Source organism: Pezoporus occidentalis, unplaced genomic scaffold (assembly GCF_034315485.1).
Source record: "Pezoporus occidentalis ecotype Australia unplaced genomic scaffold, CSIRO_AGI_Poc_V1 ctg6, whole genome shotgun sequence".
Classification (NCBI taxonomy): Eukaryota; Metazoa; Chordata; class Aves; order Psittaciformes; family Psittacidae; genus Pezoporus; species Pezoporus occidentalis.
This window is the reverse complement of record NW_026915943.1, coordinates 8,882,984-8,910,155: the sequence shown is the minus strand read 5'-3', so window position 1 is coordinate 8,910,155 and position 27,172 is coordinate 8,882,984. Positions and strand designations below refer to the sequence as shown.

Here is a 27,172-nt window from a genome sequence, read left to right as displayed (position 1 = left end):
CAAAATAACCATATTTAATATATACTGAGTGGAAAAAAAAAAAGGAAATAGATTGGAAGTCTCTTAAAATGAGCCCCAGCAAGACATCTGCTGCCTAGGCTGTATGGCAACTGGCAGGAGGTCCTGAATGCAGACTTCTAATTAGAAAAGCCCTTTATTTTCAAAATAGTTTCCTAATTTATAGATGGGGAAAAACATTTTCCCTCATGCATAGATACATTGTTCTACAGAGAGCCAAATGTGCAAAGTTTTTCTTTCAAGATGCTAGAAATGATAGGCAGATTGCAAGTAAGCCTTTTGAAGATTGCAACGGATAAAGGTAGTGAAAGCAGCATTTCTTGAAAATATTTGAGAGCTTTTTCTCTGTATATTGAAAACAATTAGCAATAAAGAAAATACTTAGGGCCATCAAAGGATAACTTTTCTGCCAGTGTGTATGCTGGCATCCTACTGCTTTTTTTCTTTTAGATTAAAGTGATACAGTGCTTTGCTTGAAGTTGTTTCTTAAAAAATTACTTCATAGCTGGAATTAGTCACTCCAGGCATTTTCTTTGCTAGTGCTTCACGTAGCATAAAAGCTAAAATACAAATGATGGCTTAGTGTTATTCATGATTAGTGGTTTGATAACCTGATCCTCACAATTACAGAATTATAGAATCCCAGGTTAGAAAGGACTTTAAGGATTATCTGGTCCAACCTTTCTAGGCAAAACATGACCTAGACTAGATGGCCCAGCATATTGTGCAGCCAAATCTTAACAGTGTCCAGTGTTGGGGAATGCCCCACTTCCTGGCGAAATTATTCCAATGGCTGATTGTCTCATTGTGAAAAATATTCCTCTTCTGTCCAACCATAATCTCCCTGCGAGTAACTTGTGCCCATGACCCCTCTTGCATTCCATGTGTCTCCTTGTGTAAAAAGACAGTCTCTGTCTTCCTTGTAGCCACCCTTTAAATACCGGAACATGGTGATAAGGTCTCCCCTGAGCCTTCTTTTCTCTAGGCTGAAAAGGCCCACATCTCTCAGCCTTTCCTCACATGCAGCTTCCCAACCCTTGAATCATCTTTGTGGCTCTTCTCTGGACCCTCTGCAGCCTCTCCACATCCTTTCTGTATATCAGGGTCCAAAAGCTAAACACATTACTCCGGGTGACAAATGCTGAGCAGAGTGGGATAGGCTTTTCAACAGCAGGCTTTCAAATGTCTGTCTTGTTTGATAAAAGAATAGAAAGGAATTGCTGGGTAATAACAGCTTGTGGTGTCTTCTGAACTGCCATTAGTCAAAATTAGCAATTTTTAAACTTTTATCCTGTTTTGTTTCCTCTACCTTTACCATGTGTAATGAGAAGCAAAGATACACAGATGGACCCATATGAGAATGAAGTCTTTTATGACTTCCTTGTAATGACTTCACCAGCCTACTGCAGTTAGGACTTTAAAGATCACTTGTCATAAAAAAGGTACACAGCCTTAAAATACCAGAGCAAAATTAAGAAAACGTATATAGCATATTAAATAAATCACATGCTTGCAGTGTTACATTTTCACGTTTCTATTTGATTTTCTTTTTATGTGATTTTCCTTCCCCTGCGTTGTTGAAATATTGCCACTCACTCTGAAGAGGAAGATGCTTATAAATGGCTGAATGATCTGCTCACCTGGATATACTAACTAAATTCATGTCATAAGTGGAAGGGTTGGATAAGACCTTGTCATTTACTCTTCTTCCTTAGTATAGGACTTTCTTTCTTTACGCTATATTCTCAAGTGCTTTGTCTCATTGAAAAAGAATCACCATGAGAGTGTATAAGATATCTTGTGATAACAAAAGGGAGGGATAAAATCTGAGCAATCCTTAGTACAGAAAGATTTCTTAGTTTCATTTGTAATAGATCCTTCAAGGTCTTTGTGATAGGATATCATAGATATCCTGTCTCATTGAGATCAAGTCTGAAGGAGCAGTCATCTTCAATGTGTGCCTAATCTGTCCGTATTCAGTGCAGTTCAGTACATGTTCTTGTGCCATACTTCTTTGCTTTTTCATCCAGTAACTGAAATTAAGTACTGTTTTTATGATTAACTATAATCAATATTATATATTTTATGCAAATGACATAAAATATATTCTACTTATTTACATTACTTATTTTAGTAAATATTTTAATAATGAAGTATAATTAACCAATAAACATGCTGGGTGATTCAGTCTATGGGGTACACACCAAACTTTCATTCACACAGATACGGAGTATTACCACCGAGGTATTGATATTTGTTGGTGAGGCAGAGCAGAATTTTGACCTCCTGTGTTTTCTGACCGTGTTAACAGTCCTCCATGGTGCTCTGTAGTGTTCGGCCATGCCTAACCTATAAAATATGATTTTCTCTGACATGCTGTTTACATTCAAGATTGATCTAACCATCAGTATTTGTTTATCCCCAAAAGCAAGTCAATACTGATCTACCTTACTATAAGCCCCTTAAATCCACTTCAATTTTTCATCCTTTTTCTTTACTTGTGTTGGAAAATCCTCTTAGTCCATCCTGATACAGATTTATATTACCCTTCTCCTGTGAGTATTGTCTTAATTCCTTTTTCTTGTTTCTTTCATGACTTTTTCTCTAAAGGAAAACTACTGAGAGAAAATTCTCCCCTGTCTGATCTAGAAAGAGCAGTATCATCTCTTCTACTTGACAAAACTTGTGGCAATTTTGTGCTCTTAAAAATTCACTTATTTTCTAAATTGATTCTTATACTGACAGTGGGTAGATCAATGTTCTAACTCCATGGTTATAATCGCATCCTTAAATCGATATTCACAAAGATCTTGGCAAGGAATTAACTACTCTTTCAATTTAGGTTGAGAGTAAAGCAGTGCTCCAACATCCAAATCAATGCTAAGGGAACAAACCCAGTGCAAGATCTTTCCTATACTTAAACCATGAAGTTAATTTTGTTTAACAAAAGTACTCCAAATTTGAATATTATACCATAAATATAGTCTGATCCAGAGCTAACGATGAAATCACTGCAGCAGGTTTTGTGACAGTGAAAAGGTAGGGGGGTTGATGAATTTCAAATGTACCATAATTCACTTTTTTGTGTTATTTTACACTGTTTTTAGTAATATGAAGACCATAGACAGCAAATGTACGTAATTTCACCGGACAAGGCTGCCCAAGGAAGTTGTGAATGCTTCATCCCTGGCAGTGTTCAAGGCCAGGTTGGACAGGATTTTGAGCAGCCTGGTCTAGTGGAAGGTGTCCATGCCCATGGTGGGGGGTTGAACTGGATGATCATAGGATCCTTTCCAACCTAAACCATTCTATGCTTTCCACAAGAATATTCCAGTAAACTTTAACTAGTGAAAGCATTTTTATCAAAGTATGGAGATGGTATTACATACTGCGAAGATGTTTTTGTTGGCTTTATTAGTTGTTCTAATGATGATGGCTAATTTTAGGCTTACCAGAAGTAAAATAAATACGAGCAATGATGTGACAATGAAATTTACTTACTGCTATTAGAAAGTGGTAAGTGTTCACTGTCATGTGAAAAGGACATATTATTTGAGCGGTCTGTTTATTAGAAAAAAAAGATGAATATATGATTGCTGGCAATCAAAACAGTTTGATGTGAAATCAATAAATCTGATTATTTATTTTCTGTGGGATTACTGAATTAAAAGTGATTATCAAGACACATGTAAATTTAGTATTTTTTCCTAAGGATTGACCAGTGCAGTAAGCCCCAGCCTGCAGCGAGCACACCTCTCCCTGAGCTGACTCTGAGGGAGATCGGTGCTTCTGACACATGGTGTTCCTGAATTTCCCTGTTCTGAGCTGCAGGCAGCTATGCACTTGGTAGTTGAGTTTCCGTGCATGATGAAGCAAGCTGCTCCCCCTGAACTTTACTTTGCAAGATGAAATGCCAACAAATTAAGATTAAAAACATCTGCAGATGACTGCAATTTTTGATGGATTTGGACTGCAGGCCATAATTCAGTGCTTAATCTCCCTAAGGTTGGCAGCAGAGGAAGCTGAACCTCAACTAGCTTCTGCACGTGGCTCTCCCAGGGAAGCCAAGGCACTTGGCAGCTTGTTTTTCCTATATCATCAATCAACACAGCAGGCTTTAACTAACTTGTGCCTGAGACACCAGCTGTTGCAAAGCATTACTTTGGAAATGGATTGGTCATCCACTGCAGTGGGATTCTTATCTCTTTATGGGCAATATTTTTTAATTTACTTTTGATAGTTGCAGTAAATTCACAAGTTATTTATTAGCATGTCAGTAGTAATAATAGAACATGCCATATGCAATAAGTGCTGATCATAACAAAGCCCTCTGCCTTTTCACAGCCCCAAATAAGCAGGCCAATTCAGATACTTCAGTACTACATCCAAGTATTTGCTTTTTATGAAAAGCTTTTAAGGTTGTGTGACATCAGGAGTGTGGCTTCCCATCTAGAAGGGGCTAAAATTTCACTGGGGACTAAAGTATTTGGTTTGTAGGGTGCTTAGCACTACTATTATTTGCATAATATGATACCTCATCTGAAATAAGCCAGAATTAATATATTTTTAAGCCATTTTACTTCAGAAATAAGCCCCCCTGTGAATTATCACTTTTAAAATACTAATTTTAATCCAGTTTTGAATTATGATTAATGATCAATGATTTAAATTGATTTGGACTTAAATAGGATGTTGGCTCATCTTCAACACTGTCACTTTGTGCTGTAGGGACATTTTTGTGAGACATTAGTGTTGCACTGAGCACATTATCACTTTCTAGGCTTAAAGGGTGTCATTCATGTCATCTTAAGTGATCATTTCATGTTTTTATCGGTTGCAGGGAGCTTTTACTTTTCCCTACTAGCTGTAGGATTTTTACCAGCCTTCAGGCTGACTCATTAACCACTTGACTCATTAACCACTATTCTTTTGTCTAGTGAGATTTTTACCCATCTGGTTTCCCTCCATCCAGATACAAGAATATTGTGGCAGGCAATATCAAAGACCTTTCTAAAATTAAGGTAAATGACATCTGTTGCTCTTCCCTCATCCATAAATCAAGTCATTGTACCAGTATCCATAAATCAGTCATTGGTCAAGCATGATTTATCGTACAGAAATCCATTTTCTGTTTCCAGACACTCTTTTCTCAAAAATGTGCTCCAAGATTATTTGCTCCTTGATTTTTTTCCAAGGACAAAAGTGAATCTGTCTTGGCTGTATTTCCCTGGATTATACTTCTGGCCTTTCTTGACACTTACTTTCCCCCAGCCACCAGGGATCTCCCCCAGTCTCCATGACCTTTCAAAGATAATGCAGAGTTGTGTTAAAAGGACATTGGCCAGTTCTCTTAGAATCATAGAATAGTTAGAGTTGGAAAGGACCCTAAGATCATCTAGTTCCAACCCCCTGCTGCAGGTAGGGACACCTCACACTAGACCATGTCTCCCAAGGCTCTGTCCAGCCTGGCCTTGAACACTGCTGAGGATGGAGCATTTACCACTTCTTTGGGCAGCCCATTCCAGTGCCTCACCACCCTCACAGTAAAGAGCTTCTTCCTTATATCTAACCTGAACTTCCCCTGTTTAAGTTTAAACCCATTCCCCCTTGTCTTGAACTCTTTTGGATACAACCCATTATGTCCTGTATACCCTTATGGTTTGAGTTCTCTCAAGTAATCCCTGATTCAGTCCTCATCCAGTGGTGATAGTTCTTGTTGAACATTTTCACTGATCACAGGGGCTGGTAGAATGACTGAGGCAAAGGCAACTCTGTTGTTTCCTTACTTCATGTAGTAATCAAAAGGTATATAATGAATTTTTTATTTTCAAGGGTGAGGACAAGACAAAATTCTTTATATAAAATTATTTTGACTTATTGTTGCCTGGGTCTTGCTTTTGCTGTGAGGCAACACATTAATCATGGATCACTGCTGACTTTCCTGTGACATAGCTTGATATATGTAACACATCCAAGAGAAAGACTGGGGAGTCTGGTGTGGTGATGGTGAGTGGAGGGAAACAGGACTTTGTAGCAGCATTAGAAGCAGCATGGCCAGCTCTTCAAGACATAGCCACTGCTCTCAACTCTTTTCTTCACCTCTGCGCCCTCCAGCAAAACCAGTAAACATTAAGTTTTGCTTGCACTGTTGGGAGCCCTTTAGCTGTCTCAGAACTGTAATTCATTTTAAGAGACTGAGAACAAGAGGACAGAAGTTCAATTGCAGACTGATTTCTGGTGGGTCCGTAAAAATAGGTGGCTGAAGGAAAGTGATTGACAGTGGGGACGGTGTCAGTACTGTAAAGGTATAGGATCATCCATTTAGAACTCAATCTTAGTGAATTTGGCTGCGTGCTTTACATTTGTTGAATCTAGCTGCATCTAGCAATTATTTACATTATTTCACTGAAGTATGTCTAAAGAGGTTTGTATGATAAAGTATCAGTAGCAAAGCTCAAACAAATTTACTGTAGAGACAAATAAATACAACATTTCAGGTGTAACAGCCCAACCAGATGTCATTTCTGAGCCCATGGATTGTAGTTAATTAAATGGTGAAATACATTTGGGCATAATCAAGCATGTGCTATGCCAGACACCTTGTGCTTGCTGGTTTTATGAAGATCACTTTGTGTTGCAGCTCATGCCTGCAGCATGAGAACGTTCCTTAGTGTCTCGCTGCCTGGTTTGCTTCGTATGTTGCCATCCAAAAGGGATGTTACCTCTGTTAAATCGCTGTTTATTCTGATGTCATTCTTTATGTATCTCTCTGCATAAGGAATAGAAAGAATGTAACTATAAAATCTTTTGTAAACTGCTTTGAAGTCTGATGCAAAGTGCTGTAAAAAGTGAATTTACTTACATACATTTGAGAAATGGATATGGACAGTTCTGGGGAAGGGATGGATCTGCCTTTTCCTTGTACAGGTCATTATGGGTCTGCTGTGTGTTGGGACAGTGACCTGGATTACCTCTCATTGTAAAGAGTAAAGATGTTTCAGGTAAAGAAGCCATCTTCTCCTGTGTGAGTGTAGTCTTCCCTAGTAACATTGGACAAAGCAATCGTTGCAGTGTGAGGACAAATGATGTGAAGTACTTTCTGTCTCTGCATAGTGTGTGCTGCAGGAAGATAATGATAAAAGAGTTTTTCATTCCAAAGGGAATAAAGCCAAGCCATATGGTGTTTGTGGTTGTCTTGTGGGCAAGCTGTATCTCTTAATCTTTCACCTGTGAAAGTAGAATTTGTCACCTCATAGTATAAATGCAGTTTATCTTCTGTTTTGTTCCTTTTTCTCCTTAGTTTTTGGTTAGAGATTGAGCTGCATTAAAAAGCATGCTTTTTCAGAAATTCAGTTAAGAAAAGGTTTTTTTTTAACAGTTTTAAATCTGCCGCCATCTCTTATACTTCAGAAGAACACATTCAACATGTTCATTAGCTGAGAGTTTTACCAGACATTGCAAATACGCTTCTGCTGCCCTTTTAAGTTACTTACGGACTGTGCATTGCTGTGCAAGTATCAAGCATGCTTGCCAGTCAGTCTGGTCTGAGCGCTCATCCTGTATTGTTCAGGCATTCGCAGGGCTTGAATTTATAGCTTGAATGGAATTGTGGCTGCAAAACTTAGAGAGGTGGGTACTTTGTGACTTCTATTAACTTTGGCATAATTCCTTTCTCATTTTATTCAGCTTTGTCCTAGTTAATGTATAAACGTTTGGCATTTCCAGTCTTTAAATGTCATATTCATGCAGTGGAAGAAACTCTTTGTTTGATATTGAGTAGGTTCCATCGTAACAGTGGGATAGAAGACTTATCTTAGCTATTTTTGAGTGTTAGGTGTTCCTGAGGTTACCTGAAGGACACCTCTTTCTCTACCCAAGCTTCCTTTGGTCACAAGGTGCCTATCATGTATCTGTAGAATCACAAAGCGTTAATAAGCTATAGTCAAGACAAGTATATAGGGCATACCACTTGTAGCTGGAAAAACAGTGAATGATAAAACCTCTTAAACAGCCTGAACCACTACATGATGTGTTTGTCATGGTTTTGTTTTTCATGCGGATGTTGAATCTGAAGCCACCATTGTTATTCTTGTGTTTCAGGTGCCGTAGCGGTTTTGATCCCTCGCCTAGACCTGGTGATTTCTTTTGTTGGAGCCGTCAGCAGCAGCACTCTGGCACTGATTCTGCCACCTCTGGTTGAAATCCTCACATTCTACAAGGAAAACTTAAATTTATGGACAGTATTCAAAGACATCTTTATAGCTGTCATTGGAGTTGTTGGATTTTTAACAGGGACATACGTGACAGTTGAAGAAATCATTTATCCTGCATCCACAGTTCTGGCGAATGCAACAGAGAGCATCGCTGCAGATGTCAATGTTACAAACGTGGCGGCTGGTTTACAGTAATAACCAGGCACTGTGAACTTTATTCCTTAACAAGAAATCCTAGATGGATGGCAGACCTATGTATGGGACAAATTCCAATGGATTTTAAATGAATTTTGAAAAATAGCATGCAACCTTTTCTTACTCTCTTGCTTGTTGTTTCCTTCATTCCTTCCCATCTGCTACCTGAATTAACTCCTTTGTTCCCAGCCTCTGCTCATGTAGTGAAAAACTGAATTGATGTCAGGATTTAAAGCACATACATGAAAATAGGAAGGAAACATGATTTTAGGTTATTTGCAAGAAAAGAAAGATTCTTTTAATAAGGAAGTCAGGATTCCTTCTTTGTCAGAAAAGATGGAAGTCAGCCCATTCATCATATCGAGGCAGCAAGTCTAGGCATAACTATTTTCACTCCAGCTCTGTTGTAAGGGTTGGAGTGAGAGCTCGATAATGCATGGACCTTCTCTTGCTGCCTCTGATGGGGTGAAGTGCACCCCAGTGAACCAGGGCACTGCATTTGTAAAAAAGAGCAGCTGTGTTTTTCATTGCCTTTCCGGGGACTTGAATGTGTGCTGTGCAGAAGTTCTTGGGTAGCTGCAGTTGCCTGGCTCTGGTTCCTGGGAGTCACTATGTCTGGAATCAGTGTACTGTGCAGAATGACTGTGACTCTTGTTCAGTCTTTTCACGTTGGCTCCAACGGGGGGGTTTCAAGCAATTGGAGGAACCAAGCCATCTGTGGCTAGTGTAGCAGGCTACTGCTACTGGTGGGTTACATGACAGTAAGCATAAAGGCGTTTCTTTCATGCTGACCATCTTAATGTCCAAGCTGAAGAATGGACAAGACTGTAGGGTAAGGTTTAGAGGTAAAGGATGGACCTTTTATTAGGCTAAAAGTTAGCTAGTTAGGAGTGTTCTTGCCACCTTTTGTGATCTGTTACTGTATGTTCCTGTACCATGAGATGTTCAGCATGCCAGACCCCTGCTCCAGGGAAATGGCAACTGTGATGCTCAGTAGAGCCACAGAGGTCTGACTGTCAGAGCAGCTTAAAAGATTCACAATGTTAATTTCTGTATGAGAAAGGAAAATATGAGACAAAACTTTCTAGAATGGAGCTTTTGCCATACTTTCTTACATAAAAGGTATGAGTTATTTGTGAAAGAGCTTATGATTCCACAGCACTGTGAGCTGGGGGGTCACCAGGATGTCTGTTTTGAAGCCCTTACTACAAGCACACCACCTGCCTGCAGGTTTTCTGAAGAAGTGACTCAGGACTTGCTTTCAACTACTGGTGCTCTGTGGAGAGGTACAGTTTATGAGACCTAGGGTGTACATGTGAAAATACAGTATTTTTTAGAAAGCGGTTATATATCCCCTTGAATTTTGAATGAAAAAATGCAGGATGTTGTTTCTCAGAGCAATATTACTTTCACAATGCAAAAACATTGCATGATAAGCAGTTTAATTTTGTACATTAGGTAACTGCTGTCCTGACCATTTTTTACACCGTTTCTTGAGCCTTGATTTCAGCTATACAAATGCATGAAATACTGTTTGGATTATTTTATCTGTTACTAGAAGTCTGTAGACTGCCTTTCTATAGACTGCCTATCTATATTTCTATTGGAACACATAGTCATTATTTTAGCATTCTTACATTCTGCCTTAAATAGGATCTAACATGCCCTTTACTGATTTGTGCTTCTTTTGTCTATTTTGGAAGGAAAAAAAGAACAAGTTGATGAGCCAGTAATTGAGTCAAAATGAGATTTGTTCACCAAGTCTGCAACGCCAAGTTCCCAACTGGAATCCTGACTTTTCAGGGTCCATGTTTGGCTTTTGGGCTTATACTTCATAGATGACTTCAACTCCAAATGATAAAGCTATATTTTCGGGTCTTGTTTTCTAAAAGCACTATATTTTGTACGATAACAGAACTGTATTTATCATGCTCATTCTTGTTATGAAGAAATTTCTTTTTCTAAGGAATATTTTTAATGGTAACATTCCCCCCAAGAAATATGGTATGCCAAAATCTCTCTACTGTATTTGTACAAATTAAGGTAGAAATGTGTTACATTTTGCTTGCCTTCAGTATATTTCTCAGAACTACTGAAACACATTACAGTGCTAGAGTAATATAATGCTTTATACATCTATATATTTTCCCTTCAGAATGTTTCCCCAGTTATCTACTGTGTGGTGACTGTATTTCAGCACTTTCATCTCCATCTTGATGAGGGCATTTCTGACAAAGATTTATTTTAACATGTAGTTCAAACTGCCTTTGTTTGTTCAAGCTAATAGATACAGTAATGTTCATTTTCATTGTAGCATGGGTAAACTTAAATACTTGGCAGGCACTTTAAAGGGATGAGTCTCTGCAGGTACGATACTTCAGAATAAACCTTTCATATGAAAGTGCCACAGAGGAACAAACACAGGTAGTTAGAGAAGCAAAAGGTCACTTCAGCTTTTCATCTTAAAGATTTTTAGTCTTTAAACTGTTTTAAAAGACATTGAATCTAAGCATTTTCATCTGTTTCATAATGCATCTGTTGTTTACCTGATTGCATGCTGATCATAGAATGTATTTCTGTGCAGCATATTTTACTTGACATTTAAATACTTCTACATGGAACATTTTTAGTAGGTCTGGTAAGATTAAAATGCAGGTCATTTTTTCTTGTTACTTATGCATCTTTCCACCTGTGTGTGTTTGGAGAATAAAGGACTGTCATGTCCATTCATACCATCTGTTCTGCATCAATTGTGTCATACTGAGCAGCTCTGAGAAGGTGCTTCTGACAGGGTGCAGAAAGACTTGACCACTCAGAGTTAGTAACAGTGCAAGTGACACGGTACTGTTAATGAAGCTTTGCTGAACTGAGTATCTACAACCTGAATAGGCAGCCTTGGTACCCAGGTGAATGCAGCAGATCATTCTGTAAGTCAGGCAAGTTGTTGAGAAGCTTGCTAGGTTTGAGGAATCTAATCTTTGCCATCAAACTATGGATAACCTGGCTCAAATACAAACCCTTACACATCTTACTGCTGTGTCTGACCAGGGTGCAGCCTGTCAAGGAGCAGATCTTCAAACCGGTGCATTGCCGTTGACTGACCAGGTATGAAGTAGTGTGTCTGTGCAGTGGGTCAGTGTTGTCATGTCTAGCAATGTTGTATCTTTTGAATCTTTAGAATGTTTATTAGTATATTTTGCACAATGTCAATTTTCTCCTACAGTGTAGGACTTCTGTTACTTTAACACTCATACAGTGCATTTGCATGGCCTGCTCTTTCAGATAGAAAGAGTCAGGAATCAGTGTATCTTGCTTTGGATGAGATTAAAATGTCATGTAGTAAAAAACTACTAAGTCTGAATAATAAGAGAGTTCCTGTGAAACATTGCCAAAGATTTAAAAGAGGAAATTCTGACAGAAACCTCTTCTGAATAATAAGAGTGTTCATTCAGCTTTTAAAGTACTGTAATATAAATTGCAAGTTAAGACGCAGGGAGTGAAACTGAGAGATTTAATAGGTATGGTTTACATGAATATGTATATAAGATGGAAACATACTTTAGCACAAGGTAAATTAAACTGAAAAATGTATGTGATTGGCTTATGTTCCTGACAAGGAACAGAAGGCTATTATATTTATATACTGTACATGCACTCATATTTTACAATATAATATTGTTAACAGTTTTAATGTAATTTAATAATTAGCTGCACTATAAGTAACTGGATCATTTTCTTGTCTGTAACTGTTCATACTCAAATATTGGGCAAGTAAGAGGGGGGTTTGCCTAATGTTCTGTAACTTAAATCTTCTGTATCAATAAAGATTACAGTAATATTACCCTGCTAGCTCACTGTTATCCTGCCTGTCACTGCTACTACATCACTAGACAAAATAGCTGTCTTAATGCAGAATTTACCTTTGAAGTTATCCAAGGAATGGCAAGTGAGTGCCTTGAGGCGGTCAGGCAAGATCAAGAGCTGTCTTTTCATTGATAATGAATCTCATTTCAGTGTCGCATAGGCAATCCTGAAAAATCCCACCTCCACCCCAAGGTTTTTGATGAGGGCACAGGTAAAGTGAGGCTTCTGCATCTTTTTAGAGGTGCTTTAGTGAGTTTGTTAATGTCTAAATGTACGAAGGGAGCCACAGGCTGAGGGCCTCTCTGGCACCAGTGGGAAGTGTATTTTGGGGTTGCACTTAGGCATTTAGGGCAGGAGCCTAAGGTGGGAAGGGAAAGGATCAAAGTGTTTTGGGAAAAATGGAGTTCTATGATTGTATTAATGTAGACATAAAGGGGGCCAGTTAATCACATGTGAGCTGGGGATGGTCAGTAGAGGTGTCTCTCTGTCCATGTCCCGTGCCTGACCAGTTCAGTCTTTCCTGTCTTCTGACTGAACTCCATTTATAACTGGTTTCTTCAGCGTCAGCAGCTGGAGACTGAATGTCTAAAACCAGAAGCTGGAGAGCTTGATAATGTGTCTCTATATATGTACATGTGTGTATATGTGCATATATGTGTATATGTTTTTTCCATTAACAGCCTTTCATCCTGATCAGCCAGAGAGGGGAAATGGATCAGGCCATTGGTGCTGTTTGTGAGAGCACTGTGATTCCAGTGTGTGTTGATCTTTGTTGCTGGCCGTGTGCATTTGGTCCTGTGTAGTGTATGTGTGTGTACACATACATACATGTGCTTACTGGCAATTTGTACTGTGGGTTGGATTGCTCAGGTTTGGCCTTTCTCTGATTTTGCAGTCACGGGTGCCCAGCACACCTTTTCTTTAGACAGCAGCTTCTTTAGTGTTTTTTAAACAGCTCAATAGCTCTTTACATTTGTGGATGTGGAATTTTGTGAAGTGCTTGTCATGGCTTCTGTGGATAATTTATGCTGGACAATCTTTGACTCCTAGCCTGATGGATTGGTTTGACTTTGAGAGTGAACTGAAAACTACTGAAGCACGTGAAGTCTTTCTGGTTCTGTTCTAACTTAGGCACTCAGAAACAAAGTTTTATTTTGGAAGGACTCCCATCTGTATCTGCCCAGGCACACATAGGGAGAATTGATTCTGTATCTCAGTTTTCAGCAGCTTTCCTAAACGGTGTATTGTAAACACCCCAGAACTCAACTGTATCTTTGATGTATCTATTCCTCTAAATGTTGAGATAAAAATGCCAGTGGAAAGTTCAGAGTTTTTTCATTTTTTGGACCATTTTCATACCCAATACAATTGCTTTGCAGAACAGAACGTCTTTTTTGGTTGTTTTCAACTGCCAGCCTTGAGAAACCAAAGCCCAGTGCTCTGTTTTTCATACTTCATCATGCTTAATAAAATCCCTGGCAGTGTCCAAGGCCAGGTTGGACAGAGCTTTAAGCAACCTGGTCTAATGGATGTCCCTGCTCAACACATTTGCCTCATGACTGATGGCTTGGTCTCAGGTTTCTTTATTCATTGGAGGATTCAGGATTTGCCACTTCTGTTTAGCCCAGCTGTTGTCAGAATTTATACCCAGCCCATACCAGTTGCAGCAGGCAAGTAGCAGCCTTCTAACTGAAAGAGTTCAAAAGCTCAGTTTTGGACATTCATCCCCCAACACGCAGTAACACCTACTTATCTGCCTCCTCTCTACATTCACAGTTTAAGCTATTTTTTGCCTACAGCACAGGCAAGTCTACAAGTCCTGCCAAGTCTTACAAAGTTGCTCAAGGCACTGGGCAGAAAATCTCATCTCCTGGCATGCCCTGAAATAACCTGAGACGCTAATGGAAAGTTTGGCTTAGACAGCCTGGAGCTCTTCATTACAGGACTTCATGAAAGAAGGTGCCCTGGGGTCTGATTCTCAAGTCACCAAAGTCAAAGACTCGGCCAGAGTGGGACATGGCTCTCTTGTGGAAAACCCACCATTTGGGCTGTGGAGGTTGGAGGAGAACAGGAAGAGCGTGGGGCCATGTCTCAGGTGAAGTGCAGCTGCAGAAGCTGAGATGAAGATCGGGGCTGGAAGCTGGAAAGCCTTTCTGGATGCAGTCCAAGTGCATCAGGACATCCTCCCATGGAGACCGTACTGATCTGCTGTTGAGAAAATCCCACAGCAGCAAGCAGTGGCCCCAGCTCTTCCCTAAGACCTTTACAGGCTCTTTCTGGACTCCCCACCTTCCCCCCCCCCCCCATTTTTTGCAGCCTCAGACTACTGCTGGATCTGTCTTCATTCACTAAATCTGCATCAGACAGTCAAGCTCCTGTTCTTCCTGAGACTACCCCCCCCCCCCCCCCCCCGTTCAGCTCACAGCTGCTGTTCCCATCAGTTTCCACCAGCTCAGCTGATGATCTTTCCTCTTTAAAAATGCATTCATTGTACTTGTGTAACAGGCCTTGCCTTGCACTATCACATGCAGTGCCAGTTCCTATTTACAGCTTCTATGATTTTGTCCTGTAAATGTTGGCATTTTCTTGTTTTGGAGGTAATGCTGCAGTTTGTAAGGAGCTTGTCAGGCATTTTAATACTGGTCCTGGGCCTTTCCATTGGAGGTGTTTTATTCATAGTATGGAGCTTTTTTCCTTTATTATATTCAAAGTGCAAAGTTAAAGTACAGCAGGATGACCCTTTTTCTATGTCCTGAATTATAATACTCCTAATTTTTGATACAGAACAGGGCAGCGAATCCTGGTACTGCTGGAGGCCAGGCTGGCATCGTGATTTTCCAACCACAGTTGTTGTTCAGCCTAAAGAGACATGATCCTTTACAGGCACTACAATGCCAATAAAATTTGTTAATTCAAGTGCAATGTATTTCTTCTGGGGCTGAGACAGGTGAAATGTGCAGTTTGTCCTGCAGTGAGGTGAGCTGCCCAGTGGCAGGAAACAAGACTGGCTTGCCTGGACTCTTTTCCTTCAGACAGTGTAACTTCTGGTTTTGCAGTGGTTGTTCACTGCTGTATTTCACACTTCACTGTCACATCTCTGTCTTTGAGAAATAGCTTCTTTATTTTGGTTGAGACTGTACAGTTTACCTCTCCTCCTCTGTGCTATGTTAGAGTTTGGTACCTTTCTTTCTGGTTTCTTTTTTCCCTCTTTCCCTTCTTTTTTGCTACCAAAGTAAGGCACTTCAAGATCAGGAATGCAATGTATTCCTACCAAAAGAACAAAAGTAGAGGGGCAATTACCCAGAACTGTCTGAATTACAGGCTCTGTTTTGCAATATCTCAAGTCAGGCATGCAAGTGATATTCCCCAGTTCTGGTAGTTACTTTTCAGAACCTTGGTTTATATTCACACATTTGTACTTGGGAAGGGAGCATCCATCAGATAATTCTGGCAGATGTTCAATGCTCTGTGTACATAAATGTGGGTATGGGTGGCTCCCTTCAGGCAATGTTTGCTGCAAGATACAGATATTTATTGCTTTTTGCCTTCCCCATACTATACATCCTCCTGTGTAAAACAGTATTTTCATCTCATGTTCAATTGCCTCCCTCAAACTCTGGCAGGCAATGTAATTTACTGTTTGCTCCATCGATGTAATGAAGAAATGTTACTGCTGTGTTTTACAAAATAGCTACCTCCTGTTTATTTGTATCTTCCTTTTTAACAGAAAGTTAGAACATCATAGAAACTTTTGGTAAGGCTCCTCTCCATTTTTCTTGAACTCCATTGGGGATATAGAGTCATGCTGCCATTAGCTCTCTGGCAGATATATAACTAGCAAAGGATAATGCACATCTAAAGCCTCTATGCTGCTTTAATGATTTCATCTGAAAGTGTAGCTTCACTCTTTAATACTTAGTTCATGAATGAGCACTGCTTTCTGCAGCCATGTGAGGAGCTCCTGGCTTAACTACAGTTTGAAATATTTAGGGATGTTTCAACTTGTGCTGCAAAAGTGGTGCAGTGCAGTGCAAGGGGCTCCATGCACAGCCCTTGGCATATATTGGACAAGGACCTGCAGATCTTGGCCTGTCCTTTTCTCTTTCTTTCTCACTGATGTACAAAACATTCTCCCTGTTCCTGCAGCAGTAGCTGGTGGGATTGCTCAGGTTTAGGATGGAAACTCTATGCTCAGGGCTAGTTTGATGATCCTGTTGTGTATCTGAATGTAGTTTGAAAGCAGAAACAGAAGATACATAAGACATCTAGCTCAGCAGTTAACTGTTGCTTGGAAATATATGTACCCCTGCTTTGTCTAGTTTAGTCATAAATATCCAGAAGGTGGAAATTTGGAAGCTCTTATCCATCCCAATGCCTCTCTGTCAGCAGATCCTGATTAAGGCTGCTTGAACTGTGCATTGGGCACACATTTCTCTTTTGAGCTGACCCTTCTTTACCCCTCTTGTTAATCTCCTGCCGCCTCACCGAATGCTGCTGTTAGCATCTGCGTTTTAAATGATGTCTTTAATTGGAGACTGATAAAGTTAAACGCACTCAAACTTTTCTGTAATAACTGCACTACCTACAGCTCACAAACCTGAGCATTCTTTTTCTAACTTTTCTATTAAATCAGTTTTCACTGGACCTGTAATACCTATAGACACAAAATAAATATCTACAAGGCATAACGCACTTCAGGGTAATGACAGGCTGCTGAACAGCCTCTCAGGCAGTGTAAGGAAAAACCTGCAGAATGTATTTTCCAACATGCTGTGTTAATGCACAGAAAGCATACTTCTGTTTTGCTGATTTCACTTCACACTTTGCAGAGTTTAACTGCGTTTGCAAAAACCCATGAAAAGTTATATAGCTTAGGAGTACGAGTAAGGGACTAAGATCTCTTCTTTTGCTCATTACTGGATAATTCAGCTGTTGGAGCAGAAATGTATGTGTATTAATAAAACATGTAACAGTTTTGTAAGCCTAGGCAGGAAGTGTTGGTTTCCTTCTCAGTCTGGCTAGAGCCTGAAATAAGAAAAGGAGCAGCTGTGAAAGTGTAAAGGCAACAATATTCACATATTCATATAGCTTAAAGATGAAAAAGGTATCCAGAGATCACCAAACCCAAGCCTGGTACACTGCAGACTGTTGCTTGACATCCAGAAACCTCAGCTCTTACACAGAAAGGCCTCAGGTCATTACGCAAGAATTACAAGAATCTCATTCAAAGGGAATACATCAAGCAGCTTAAAATCCAGCATATCCTTTGGCATTTTGCTTAAGAGTTTAGTCGCCCTCTCTGCTAGAATTTTGTTTGTAGTTTCTCTTTTATATTTGTTTCCTTTTTGCTTCCAGACATCTTTTAGAATGATTTCTTTTATTCCTCACCAGATTAAAACCCCATTCAGGACTTAGAACACTGTATTTTCTCCCATAAAGGCACTCCAAAATCTGAATGAGATGATTTATTGACTGTCTTTGAAAACAGATTGTGTTATTGACAGTAACCTTTTGTGATCTTTTATTTCTGTAGTCTTTCACAACAGGCCTGCAGTGTGTGCTCACGTTAAGCTGTCTGTCCACGATAACACTTGCAGATTTTACTGTTTCCACCCAGTGCATAACTCATTAATTTCTCTTTCACGGGAATATGAATTTGCACTTGTTTCGGTGAAATCACTTCCTCAATGCTAGCTTGCTCTGAATGATGCCTTCTCTCTTACTAATATCCACTCTGCTGTTTTTTCCATCATCAACTACATCTGCTGTTTTTTCCGTCATGCACTACAAACCGTATCTGCAGTGATTTTATCTTTACGCCTAGTTCATTGATTAAACCTGCATTTTGTTTCCAGACTCAAGTCCTAGCTTCAGACTACAATCTTTGTGCCTTGCTATGGCATTTATATATTGCAGAGAAAATCCTCTGCATCCATTCCTCATGGAGGTGTGTAACAGTCACACCTGAATTACCAACATGATTTTCTCTTTGACGGATAAATACGTCAAGTTTCTGTTCTCTCTCCACAAAGTAGATTGTGTATGGACTGCACTATTTCCTTCCTGGTGACAGTTCTTCAGGAAAATTGAGATTTTTAGCCTGACATGCCAAGACAATGAATTATTGAGTTGTATAAATGGATCTTTACCTATTACATCACCCTTCACTGACCTCGACCCATTCACTAGTGTGGCAAAAAGGCATAGCCATCACCTTTGAAATTTTGCCAAATGTAGCCATTAAAGTTTTGTCACAACTGTGACTCAGGGGAAGGCATTCAATGAACCCAATGTGACTGCCGTCTGCTCTGATTATCATGCTTGCCCATGGAGTGTGCTGGCCCAGCAGCCGCCCTCCCAAACCTTTGCAAGCAACCAGAGCTTGCACCAGCTTTTGCCCCTTCAGTTTCTAGGAGATGGATGGGCAGTTCTGCTAAAGGAGGGAAGGAAGCAAGAGGCTGTGAGCATCATTAAACACAGATGTGTGTGATATCAGGCTTCGTTAGGTTTATTCTTCATGCAGGAACCTGTTTACATAGTCAACACCAACTGTGATAACTGGTGGCGTGAGATGGGTTAAGTTAGTTTACTCGGTGTTTGTTATTGTTCTCAGGCCTCACTCCAGAATCTGTTTGCATTTATAGCCTTTCATTTGGAAAAAAAGGGAACAGCTAGGCTATAAAATAGAAAAAATGTATTTGCAGAGAACAAAACAAAAGACTAAAAGAACCTTGGGCAGATGTATGTGGCGCTGCATTGTTTTTAACTTGGTTCTGAAAATAAAAGGACTAGCTCTGTTGATAATACCCCTCCAGCAGGATCTTTGATCTTATTGCCACAAACCCAGAAGACAAATGTGGAGAAACTTAAGAGAGAATTCTCTGGGCTATAGATGTGAAGTAAAAATAATTGGTTTATGGCATTAGTTTCACACAGGCAGAGCAGAGCTTTGATGGGCTTTCTTCTACTGATTGATGTAAAGTCCAGAAATCATTTCTACAAGAGTGGTGATGTTTGCAGCACAAAGTCCTGGAGGACCTTTGAAATATTCCCCTTGATGGGAATGCCAAAGGCCAGCAGGTCTCAAAGGCTTATTGTTACCTCGTTATGGAGCAGTCTTCATGTTAATTGACTCGTTTAATGAGGCTTAGGCTTGTTTTTCAGGTGATACATGGAAATAGGGCATATTCCACAGAACAACTTGATGTCAGGAAGTATCAACTCAGAGACCCTGAGACATAATTAAGTCAGGTTTCTATTGCATAAAACTGATCTTCCTCCTGTTCCTCATTTCAGTGATTTCCTCTGGGACAACAACCCATCCTGAGTCCGTGAAGGACAAAGTATAGAAGAATGGAAAAAGGTATTTTATGTGTTAGCACAAGTAATATAACCACAGCTGAAGTGTAATGATTTTCAATAGTGTAAGGGAAAGGAGGAAGAAATAGATTATATCTATGGAGCTGTCTACCTGTATGTGCTTCACTAACACAGTATCTGAGACCTTAACTTACAGTAACATATTTTTCCTCATAATATGCCTGTGTTTGTGTTTCATGGAGAGTGGGAAAGGAAGGAAAGTTCGTATTTTTAATGATTTGCTAGTACTTGGATGTATCTAACAAAGGTGTCAATAAATACACTTGCAAATGAGATCCAAAATGTCTCAAAATGAATGGTCAAAACCCAAACCAAGAAAAAGTCAGTATGTTCCTATGGAAAAGACTTTTTAAGGTCAATATCCAGAACTTCTTGGCTATGAAGAAGAGGCAGAAAGTTTGATAAAATACCTAGTGGAAAGCTGGCATAAAGTTAGTTACATTTATGGAGGCATTCCAGCCTAATAGAGAAAAAGATTTGATCCTCAGCAGCATGAGGGAAAAATTAGTATGTTCATAAAGGATAAAGCTTGCCAGATTTTTTTTTCCCACAGAATTAGTAAGAGAGTCATTGAAAGCAAAGCAATTGATTTAGTTTATTGTGCTATTGGATTATAGGACGTTAGAGCTATATTTAAAACTCGCACTCAAAAGAATTCAGATAAGCCTGAATATGAGCTCTCCTGGGACTGAAAATGGCATGAAATACATATAAGTCTAGGGCTAAGGGCAATACTTTTGGCAGAGTGAGATAGTAAACCGAAGATCTTTGTAATTTCTGTTTTCAAGTCATTTCTTCAGTAATGATGCAGAAGGAAGAGAATAATGTGTGTTAATACACTTACATATCCTACACTGAGAGGAGCTGGCTGAAGACAGAGATGTTAAAGATGGGAATGAGAAGTAAAAGTAGGGACGTATTGTGGAAGAGGAGGAAGGGAAGAAAATGCAACAATGAAAACAAAGTCCTGAATGTTAAAGATTGCTAAATTCTACAGGGGCTGTTGAATTTGGGTCATTCTGAGTGCCAGACCATGCCCAAGCACAGTTTTTACCTATGAGGAAGGCAAGATTTAGAGCAAAACCAACCTATATTACCCTAAAATGAGAGTATTTTGGTCCATGCTCTTCTGTGTTGAATTGCAGCCTACCCTGGTAGAAAAGTAGCTTTCAAACCTGCCCTCCAAGGAATTGCTGCCTGGGTTGGTGACTTCTCTTGCATGTAGGCTATTAAAGAGCTTAGGCTGTTAAAGAGTTTAGGCATTAGATTCATAGCACAGAAGTCTGCATCCTTAATTCTTGTGGGTATAGCGCTTCAAACATCCTTAGCGTGGCTCTGGTAAAGAGAGGAAGACAAGGAGATGTAAGAGCTGCATTTCAAATTGTTGTGGGTCTGAAAGTGACTCCTACTTCTTAGTGTTGTAACAAGTCTGGTTTGGTACTTCTGAAGTGCTTCTTGTAGATGAGGAGTCTGCCTTCTGTGCAGGCTTTCTCTATGACCTTGAGTCCAGGCCAGATGTGCAGAGACTGATCTGGCGTGTTCCTGCAGCCCTGACTATCCCTGGCCCTGGAATGAGTTCACAGAGCTGAGGGAGATGCAAAGCAGAGGAGAAAAATGTGCTTGTAACCCCACTTATAACTTGAATATACTGCTGTATCTCAGGGAGTCTGAACGTATCCTGTAATGTCTCTGGGTCTAGGCAGCTATCAGCCTTTTAAATGTGGGTAACAGATCATTTGCTTCCTTTCAGGAAAGTAAGGCCAATATTTGGATTCCCAGCTTTTAATGTGATAGCTTTGTGAGTAAAACACTTATTCAGACAGGAGGGATTTTTCATTAATAACAACTGGTCCTGGCAAAACCGCATTTTATAATGGATAAACTATTCCCTGGAGGGAGGAAGAAGGGGGAAAAAAAAAGAACTACAAATCACATTGGCTAAGCTGTAGTATCTGAAACAAATTACTTTTTTTGTATTAGTCTGCCCAATTTCCTCATCAGTCTCACAGATTTGTAGGCAGCACTGGTTTTGTCCCAGATCTTCTCACATTTATTTGCAGGTATCACGTTAATGCATTAAGGGAATGATTTCATTTTGTACTCAGACAGTGAAAAAAAAGAAAAAAATTAACAGAACTGTAATTTCCTCTGCAGTGTTTTATAATGAGAAATTCTTCAGGAATAAGCAGATTTAAAGAGCATAAACTGTTTCTCCCTCTAGCAAAATGTCTGCGTCTCTGATGAAAGGGCCCTTCTCTTCTGCACTGCTAATGAACTGGCAGCAGGACAAGCTTCTCTAGTCATCCTGTGTAGGGGCCATTGATTCATGCCTAATACTCTGGTCCTCGTACATACCTGTCAGGAGAGGAGCAGCCTCCAGGAACAGTCACTGTTTCCTTTCCTGAAGTTTGAATTGTTCCCAGTCTGCTTTCTCACATTAGGTTAAGTTCCTTCTTCTTCAGGAGGTGGCATTTGCAGTCTGTCAGCCAGATGCTGGGGCTAATTCCAAACTTCATTTCCCCTGCAGGTGATACATGGGGATGGGAAACCATCCACTGGAGACATCCTCCTGTTGGAGGGGAGCAAGAATGATCAGCTCTGCAACAGGCAGGTGGTACCCTTGGCTTTGTTACTAGGTCGTACTCCTTTATGCTGCTCCCTGAGGGGATAAGGGGAGGAGAAGCTTAGAGCAAGTTATCACAGAATATTTTATTTGCTCATTTCAGCTAGAGCTGAGTCATATTGGGTATGACACCAGATTTGAATAATCACCCCCTGAAAAGAGATGTCAAAAAAAGTGTGGCAAAATCCTTCCCCCCACTTCCACATACAGCTCTGATTTAGATCCATGGTGTCAATAGTCTTGAATAAGGGGCTTTTTTTTTAGTTAGGTTGAGTTAGGTTGAAGAAGGTTACATGAATCTGTTTATTTGACTAAATCCAGGTGCTTCATCCTTCCTTTTATTAGCAGTCTTTTCGAGCTACCAAGAACTTATTGCATTAAGTTTTCAGACTCTCCTTCAGCTCCTTCAATTTTGTTGTCCAGTGGAATAGTTTGTCTCACCATTATAAATTATCTTGCACTGAACTCCAATCTTGCTGTGAAATTTGCATCCCTCCAGCAGTGCTCAGTTGCCAGACTTACCTCCTTTCTCTGGCCCAATTCATTTAGAGGCAATCAATTTGATCCTTGAATAGTTTGCACAGGTGATTTCATCCTTCCAACTCATGGGCATCTTTCTCTAAAGCTTCCTAAAGCTGCTGCTGCTGTGTCAGCCCACGTTGCAGGTTCAGGGGTACCAGTCTTCCATAGAGTTCATGGCTGCGTCTTAGACAGCAAGTGTTGTCTTCATTCATGCAAGCTCAAGCCAGGCTTAAATTCAGACTGTCCACAGGATTGACACAGGACTTGCGCAAAACCAAAGCAACAGCTTTCATTTTGTTTACAGAATGGCTTTCCATACATATAGCTCCATATTTCTGTGGGTGAATCACTGGGGATAGAGCAGAAAAACAGCCAAAATGCTTTTGTCCCATGAGTCATTTTGAAAACTGTGGGGTATTTCATCAAGGAGCATTAGTGAGTTTCTGTGCTCTGCAGCAGTGCTTTTGAACATATGAGCCCACTGTCAGGAGTTAAATGAATAGTGTTCTCATGCTGAACCTTTCAAAAGGAGATTTAAAGAAAGAATTGGTCTAGAGCCAGAAGCAGACCAGAACAAATGAAAAGAGCCATGGGGTAAAAACTCAGCACAAGGCCTAGGAGTGGGTAGCATTGTAGGTAGCACTTAACATGGTGGCATTTATACTGCAGTAGCATTTGAAGTCTGTAGTCAAATGAAAGGCCCCTTTGGACAAGCCCTTGAGTGTGTGAACACCTAAGTGTCTGACAAATGCTGAGAGGTTGATAGAAGAAAACAAAGCCACCCCTTCCACCAGCATTCACTAACATCACCTAATTATTGCCTGATGTTGGACAGGTTGCACTGTCTGTGCTTTCAATCTTGCCTGCTATTTCTGTTGCAGGGTGGGTTGCTGGTTGTTGCAGGTTCATTGGAGAGGCCTGGGAGTGCTTGGCAAGCAATGTACACAGTGACACAGAAGCTATCTCTGCCACGGGTCATGCCTGCTTAAGCATTGCTATCAAGACTGTCAGTGATGATGAGGTGGGCAGCTTTGGTGATCCCATCCTCCAACATCCCTTAATGAATGGACAAGAAATGTACCAATTGTCCTGACTGGGAAAGGCTTATAGGTAAAATATGTCGAGTGAGGCATGACTGCAACCTAGAGATGGGATACTCAGAGGAAAACACCATTTTCATAGCCAGTGTGCTGAGCACAGGCAGAATAAAACAGCTTCATGATCATTTATTAGTAATATTTTTAAATGTCTTTTTCTGGTAGGGAGAATATTCTTACCAACCACCCAGTGCTTTTAGTCAGACTTTGCTGGTGTTGCACAGCCTACCATTACCTGAAAAAGCATGTTGCACATCCTTCCATCCTAGATTAATTATTGTGCAAGCTCCAGAACAATCTCTCTGCATCTGGGTAGATTCTTATCCTTCATTCTTTTTCATTCTTCTTCAAGTTCAATTGTTGTCAAAGATCATTTTGTTTTCATCTAAAGGCATCAGATAAACCCGAAGTGGGACTCTCAAATGATGTGGATTGGTGTGATTTAGTGATGTTAGTGTGCAAATTTAAACTCACTGTCCCTAAAATTTTAGTTCTCGTTGTGCAGAATTTTCTTCCTTGTAAAGACACTCTGCAATAACCAGCACAGCCTTCATTGCCATTCAAGGCGGTAATAAGACCTTAAACATCATTATTTTATTGGCCTCTGGTGTCTTATGTTTTATTCCTGAGGGTTTTTTAATGTCTTCAAGTTGCAGTCGTGTCTCCTAGACAATTCAGGCTTCCAAACCATATGGCACTACACTCATGGCAAAGTGATTACCAGAATATTTTTACTGGTCTTTGGATATGAAATCTTACTGCTATCACCATCTTACACTGCATTCTAACAAATCTGCTGATAAACTATTCTTATATTTCAAATGAATCCACAATAAAAATTAATTTAGCTGTGCCTAACATTGAAAGCAAGGAGATAAATTAAACAAAAAACCAATTACCCATCTAACTGTGCTGGTTTTATAGTTCATCAGTCCTGACATGAGCTTCACTCTCTTGAAACATCTCAGATCTGTCTTAGGCATTCTCAGAGATCTTTCTGTTTTCAGCTAAATATCTGGAGTCAACAGGAAAAATCACTGCCACAGTGGAGCTTGTAGTACTGGCTGTATGGAAGTCTGTACAAATGAGGTGTCCCTGTGTCCTTCCACTGGGATTAGCTGAAATGGTGTCCCAGAGAATCTTCACCATCCTCAGCATCTTCAGGCTGTCTTCAGGACAGGGACTGAGCTCACTTGTAGAGGGCAAACACAAGTAGAAATGAGCTGTAATTGTGTACTATGAACTAGGACTCATAAGAAGTGATTGGGTGTGTTCCTGCTCACCCTTTGAGCCCCAAAGACCTTTTTGTAGGATATATGACATAGGAAGTTCTACCCATGGAAGAACTGAGGCTGTAGCTGCCAACCCAGTTTGCAGTGGCATCCTGAGATGCTGAAACCCACTGGTTTAGTTCTCGTTTTTAAATCAGGATTCCTCTTTACTGTTTTAAAGGTCTCTTCATCAGCTGTAAAGGTGATCTGCTTAAATACAGGCATCTGCAGCTTCAGGTGATCCTCCATTCTACTCCAACCTTCTCAAGTCAGATGTGTCATTGATGAAAAAAACCCTCTCTGGAAAGGTAGTACTGGATGGAAAGATGGCATTTGACTCTCTTGCCTATCCGAATTTTTTATTATTAGACAATAACTTTTTAAAATACTTTTTTTCCCCCATCACAAATACAAGGCTTTGAGGCTATTTCCATTCCCCTCCTGCCTGTCAGAAGACTCCTCTTGTCTGTGTCTCATGAGTGGGACACATGAACTGCTAACGATGACTTAGCCCATGGACAGATCCATGGACAAAGATCAGAAGAGTGGCTTTCTGCTGGTGTATATGAGTGCCTCCCCAGAGCCAAGTGACATTTGAATGGAAATCCTCCTTATATCATCACTGAGGTTTAAATAAGGGTCATTGTCTTGCTGGCCTACAGGAGACTAAAAGTGCTGATTATTTCCTTTAGCCACACTAAGTATGTGTATGACTTTCTATAACACATACACAAAACATATGTGCCATTAGGGAAGAGGCAATATGAATGTTTAATTCACTGATAATTTCTTTCTAGAAATCTGGGTTCAGGTACGTTATAAAATACTCCTGTTGCACAGCATGGTGACAGTACAGCTGGGATATATATTTAAAGAGGAGATCAGGAAGATGATTCAGTGATTAGAAAAATTAATTTTAATGGGACTTAATAGTTCTGAGGATCTCCAGGAATGCTGAGGCAAAAGCTGAGTGTCAACGCTATACTGCGGTGAAGAGGACATCATTGAAAACTGGGCATTAATTCCCTCATCCCATTACAGTTACTGGGCAACTGCAAGTGCTGTCATAAAAGTAAAAAAATGGGTAAACAACTAAAGTAAATTTGTAATTGTATTCTCTTTAGTCAGACACTTTCATTTACTTCACTTTTTTTCAATAGCACTGTTAAAAATGGTCCTGCAATGCCTTTCATTTAAGGATGATGAACCCAGTATGTCCTTTTCCTCGCTAAATTCTCTCCTGCATTGGAATCAACATAATTTTATTTACATTCCTTTGCCTTTTTTGTCTTAAAATTTTGCTCACTGACTTAGTCCATTGGTGGATGTTATTGTACACCAAAACCAAGGAGATATTCTGTTTTAAAAAGCAACACACAAAATCATTACCGTACTTACCTTCTTGTTGGAGCTTAAACATTCACATATCTTCATTGCACATTCAGACAAAAATAAGTTTCACAAAGAGAAGCTTAACAATGGCATGTCGCCAAACTTCTTGTTAGGCAAAAAACAGGAGCAAGATGGACAAGCCAAATAATCATCCTGGAACACACTGGTCCCAAAGGGAGCTCTGTGTTTACAGGGACCTGCATCTTCCAAAAGTAATTTGGAAATGTTTCCTATTGTGTATTTCAATAGAAAAAAACAGAAAATAATTTTTAATTTACTTTCCACAAATAAAAGTCTTAAAATATTGAAAAGGGCTCTAAATGCCATGTGCTTGGGATGTGCCCTGTTTAGAGTGATAACACAGGAAACTTCTTGCAGGAGGTTCTAAAATCTTACACATTAACCTCAAATCAATGGAGGTCCCTTTCCAGAAATGGTTTGTTTTCATGTTGATTTTTTGTTTGTGTTGGGCTGGGTTTTGTCTCCCCAAAATGTATATTGTGTCAGAAAAATTCCAATTAAATAATAATGGAGAGAACACAGAAGTAACAAGAAAATTGGCACACACCCCAGTGTGAGCAGGAGAGCAGGGATTTG

General features: G+C 39.9%; 1 protein-coding gene across 3 annotated transcripts in view; it reads left to right on the top strand.

The window, feature by feature from the left end:
- The window catches only part of SLC36A4 (solute carrier family 36 member 4), a 77,985-nt gene extending 53,488 nt beyond the window's left edge, over positions 1 to 24,497 (top strand). For 2 of the 3 annotated variants that reach the window (XM_062639290.1, XM_062639292.1), the window contains one exon: positions 8,119 to 12,275. In XM_062639290.1, the coding sequence (XP_062495274.1) occupies positions 8,119 to 8,426 (308 nt within the window). In that variant the 3' untranslated portion in view covers positions 8,427 to 12,275. Of the gene's footprint in view, positions 1 to 8,118; positions 12,276 to 23,696 lie in introns of those variants that run through there. The other variant, XM_062639291.1, reaches the window with a different exon arrangement.
- The last annotated feature ends 2,675 nt before the right edge of the window (positions 24,498 to 27,172 follow it).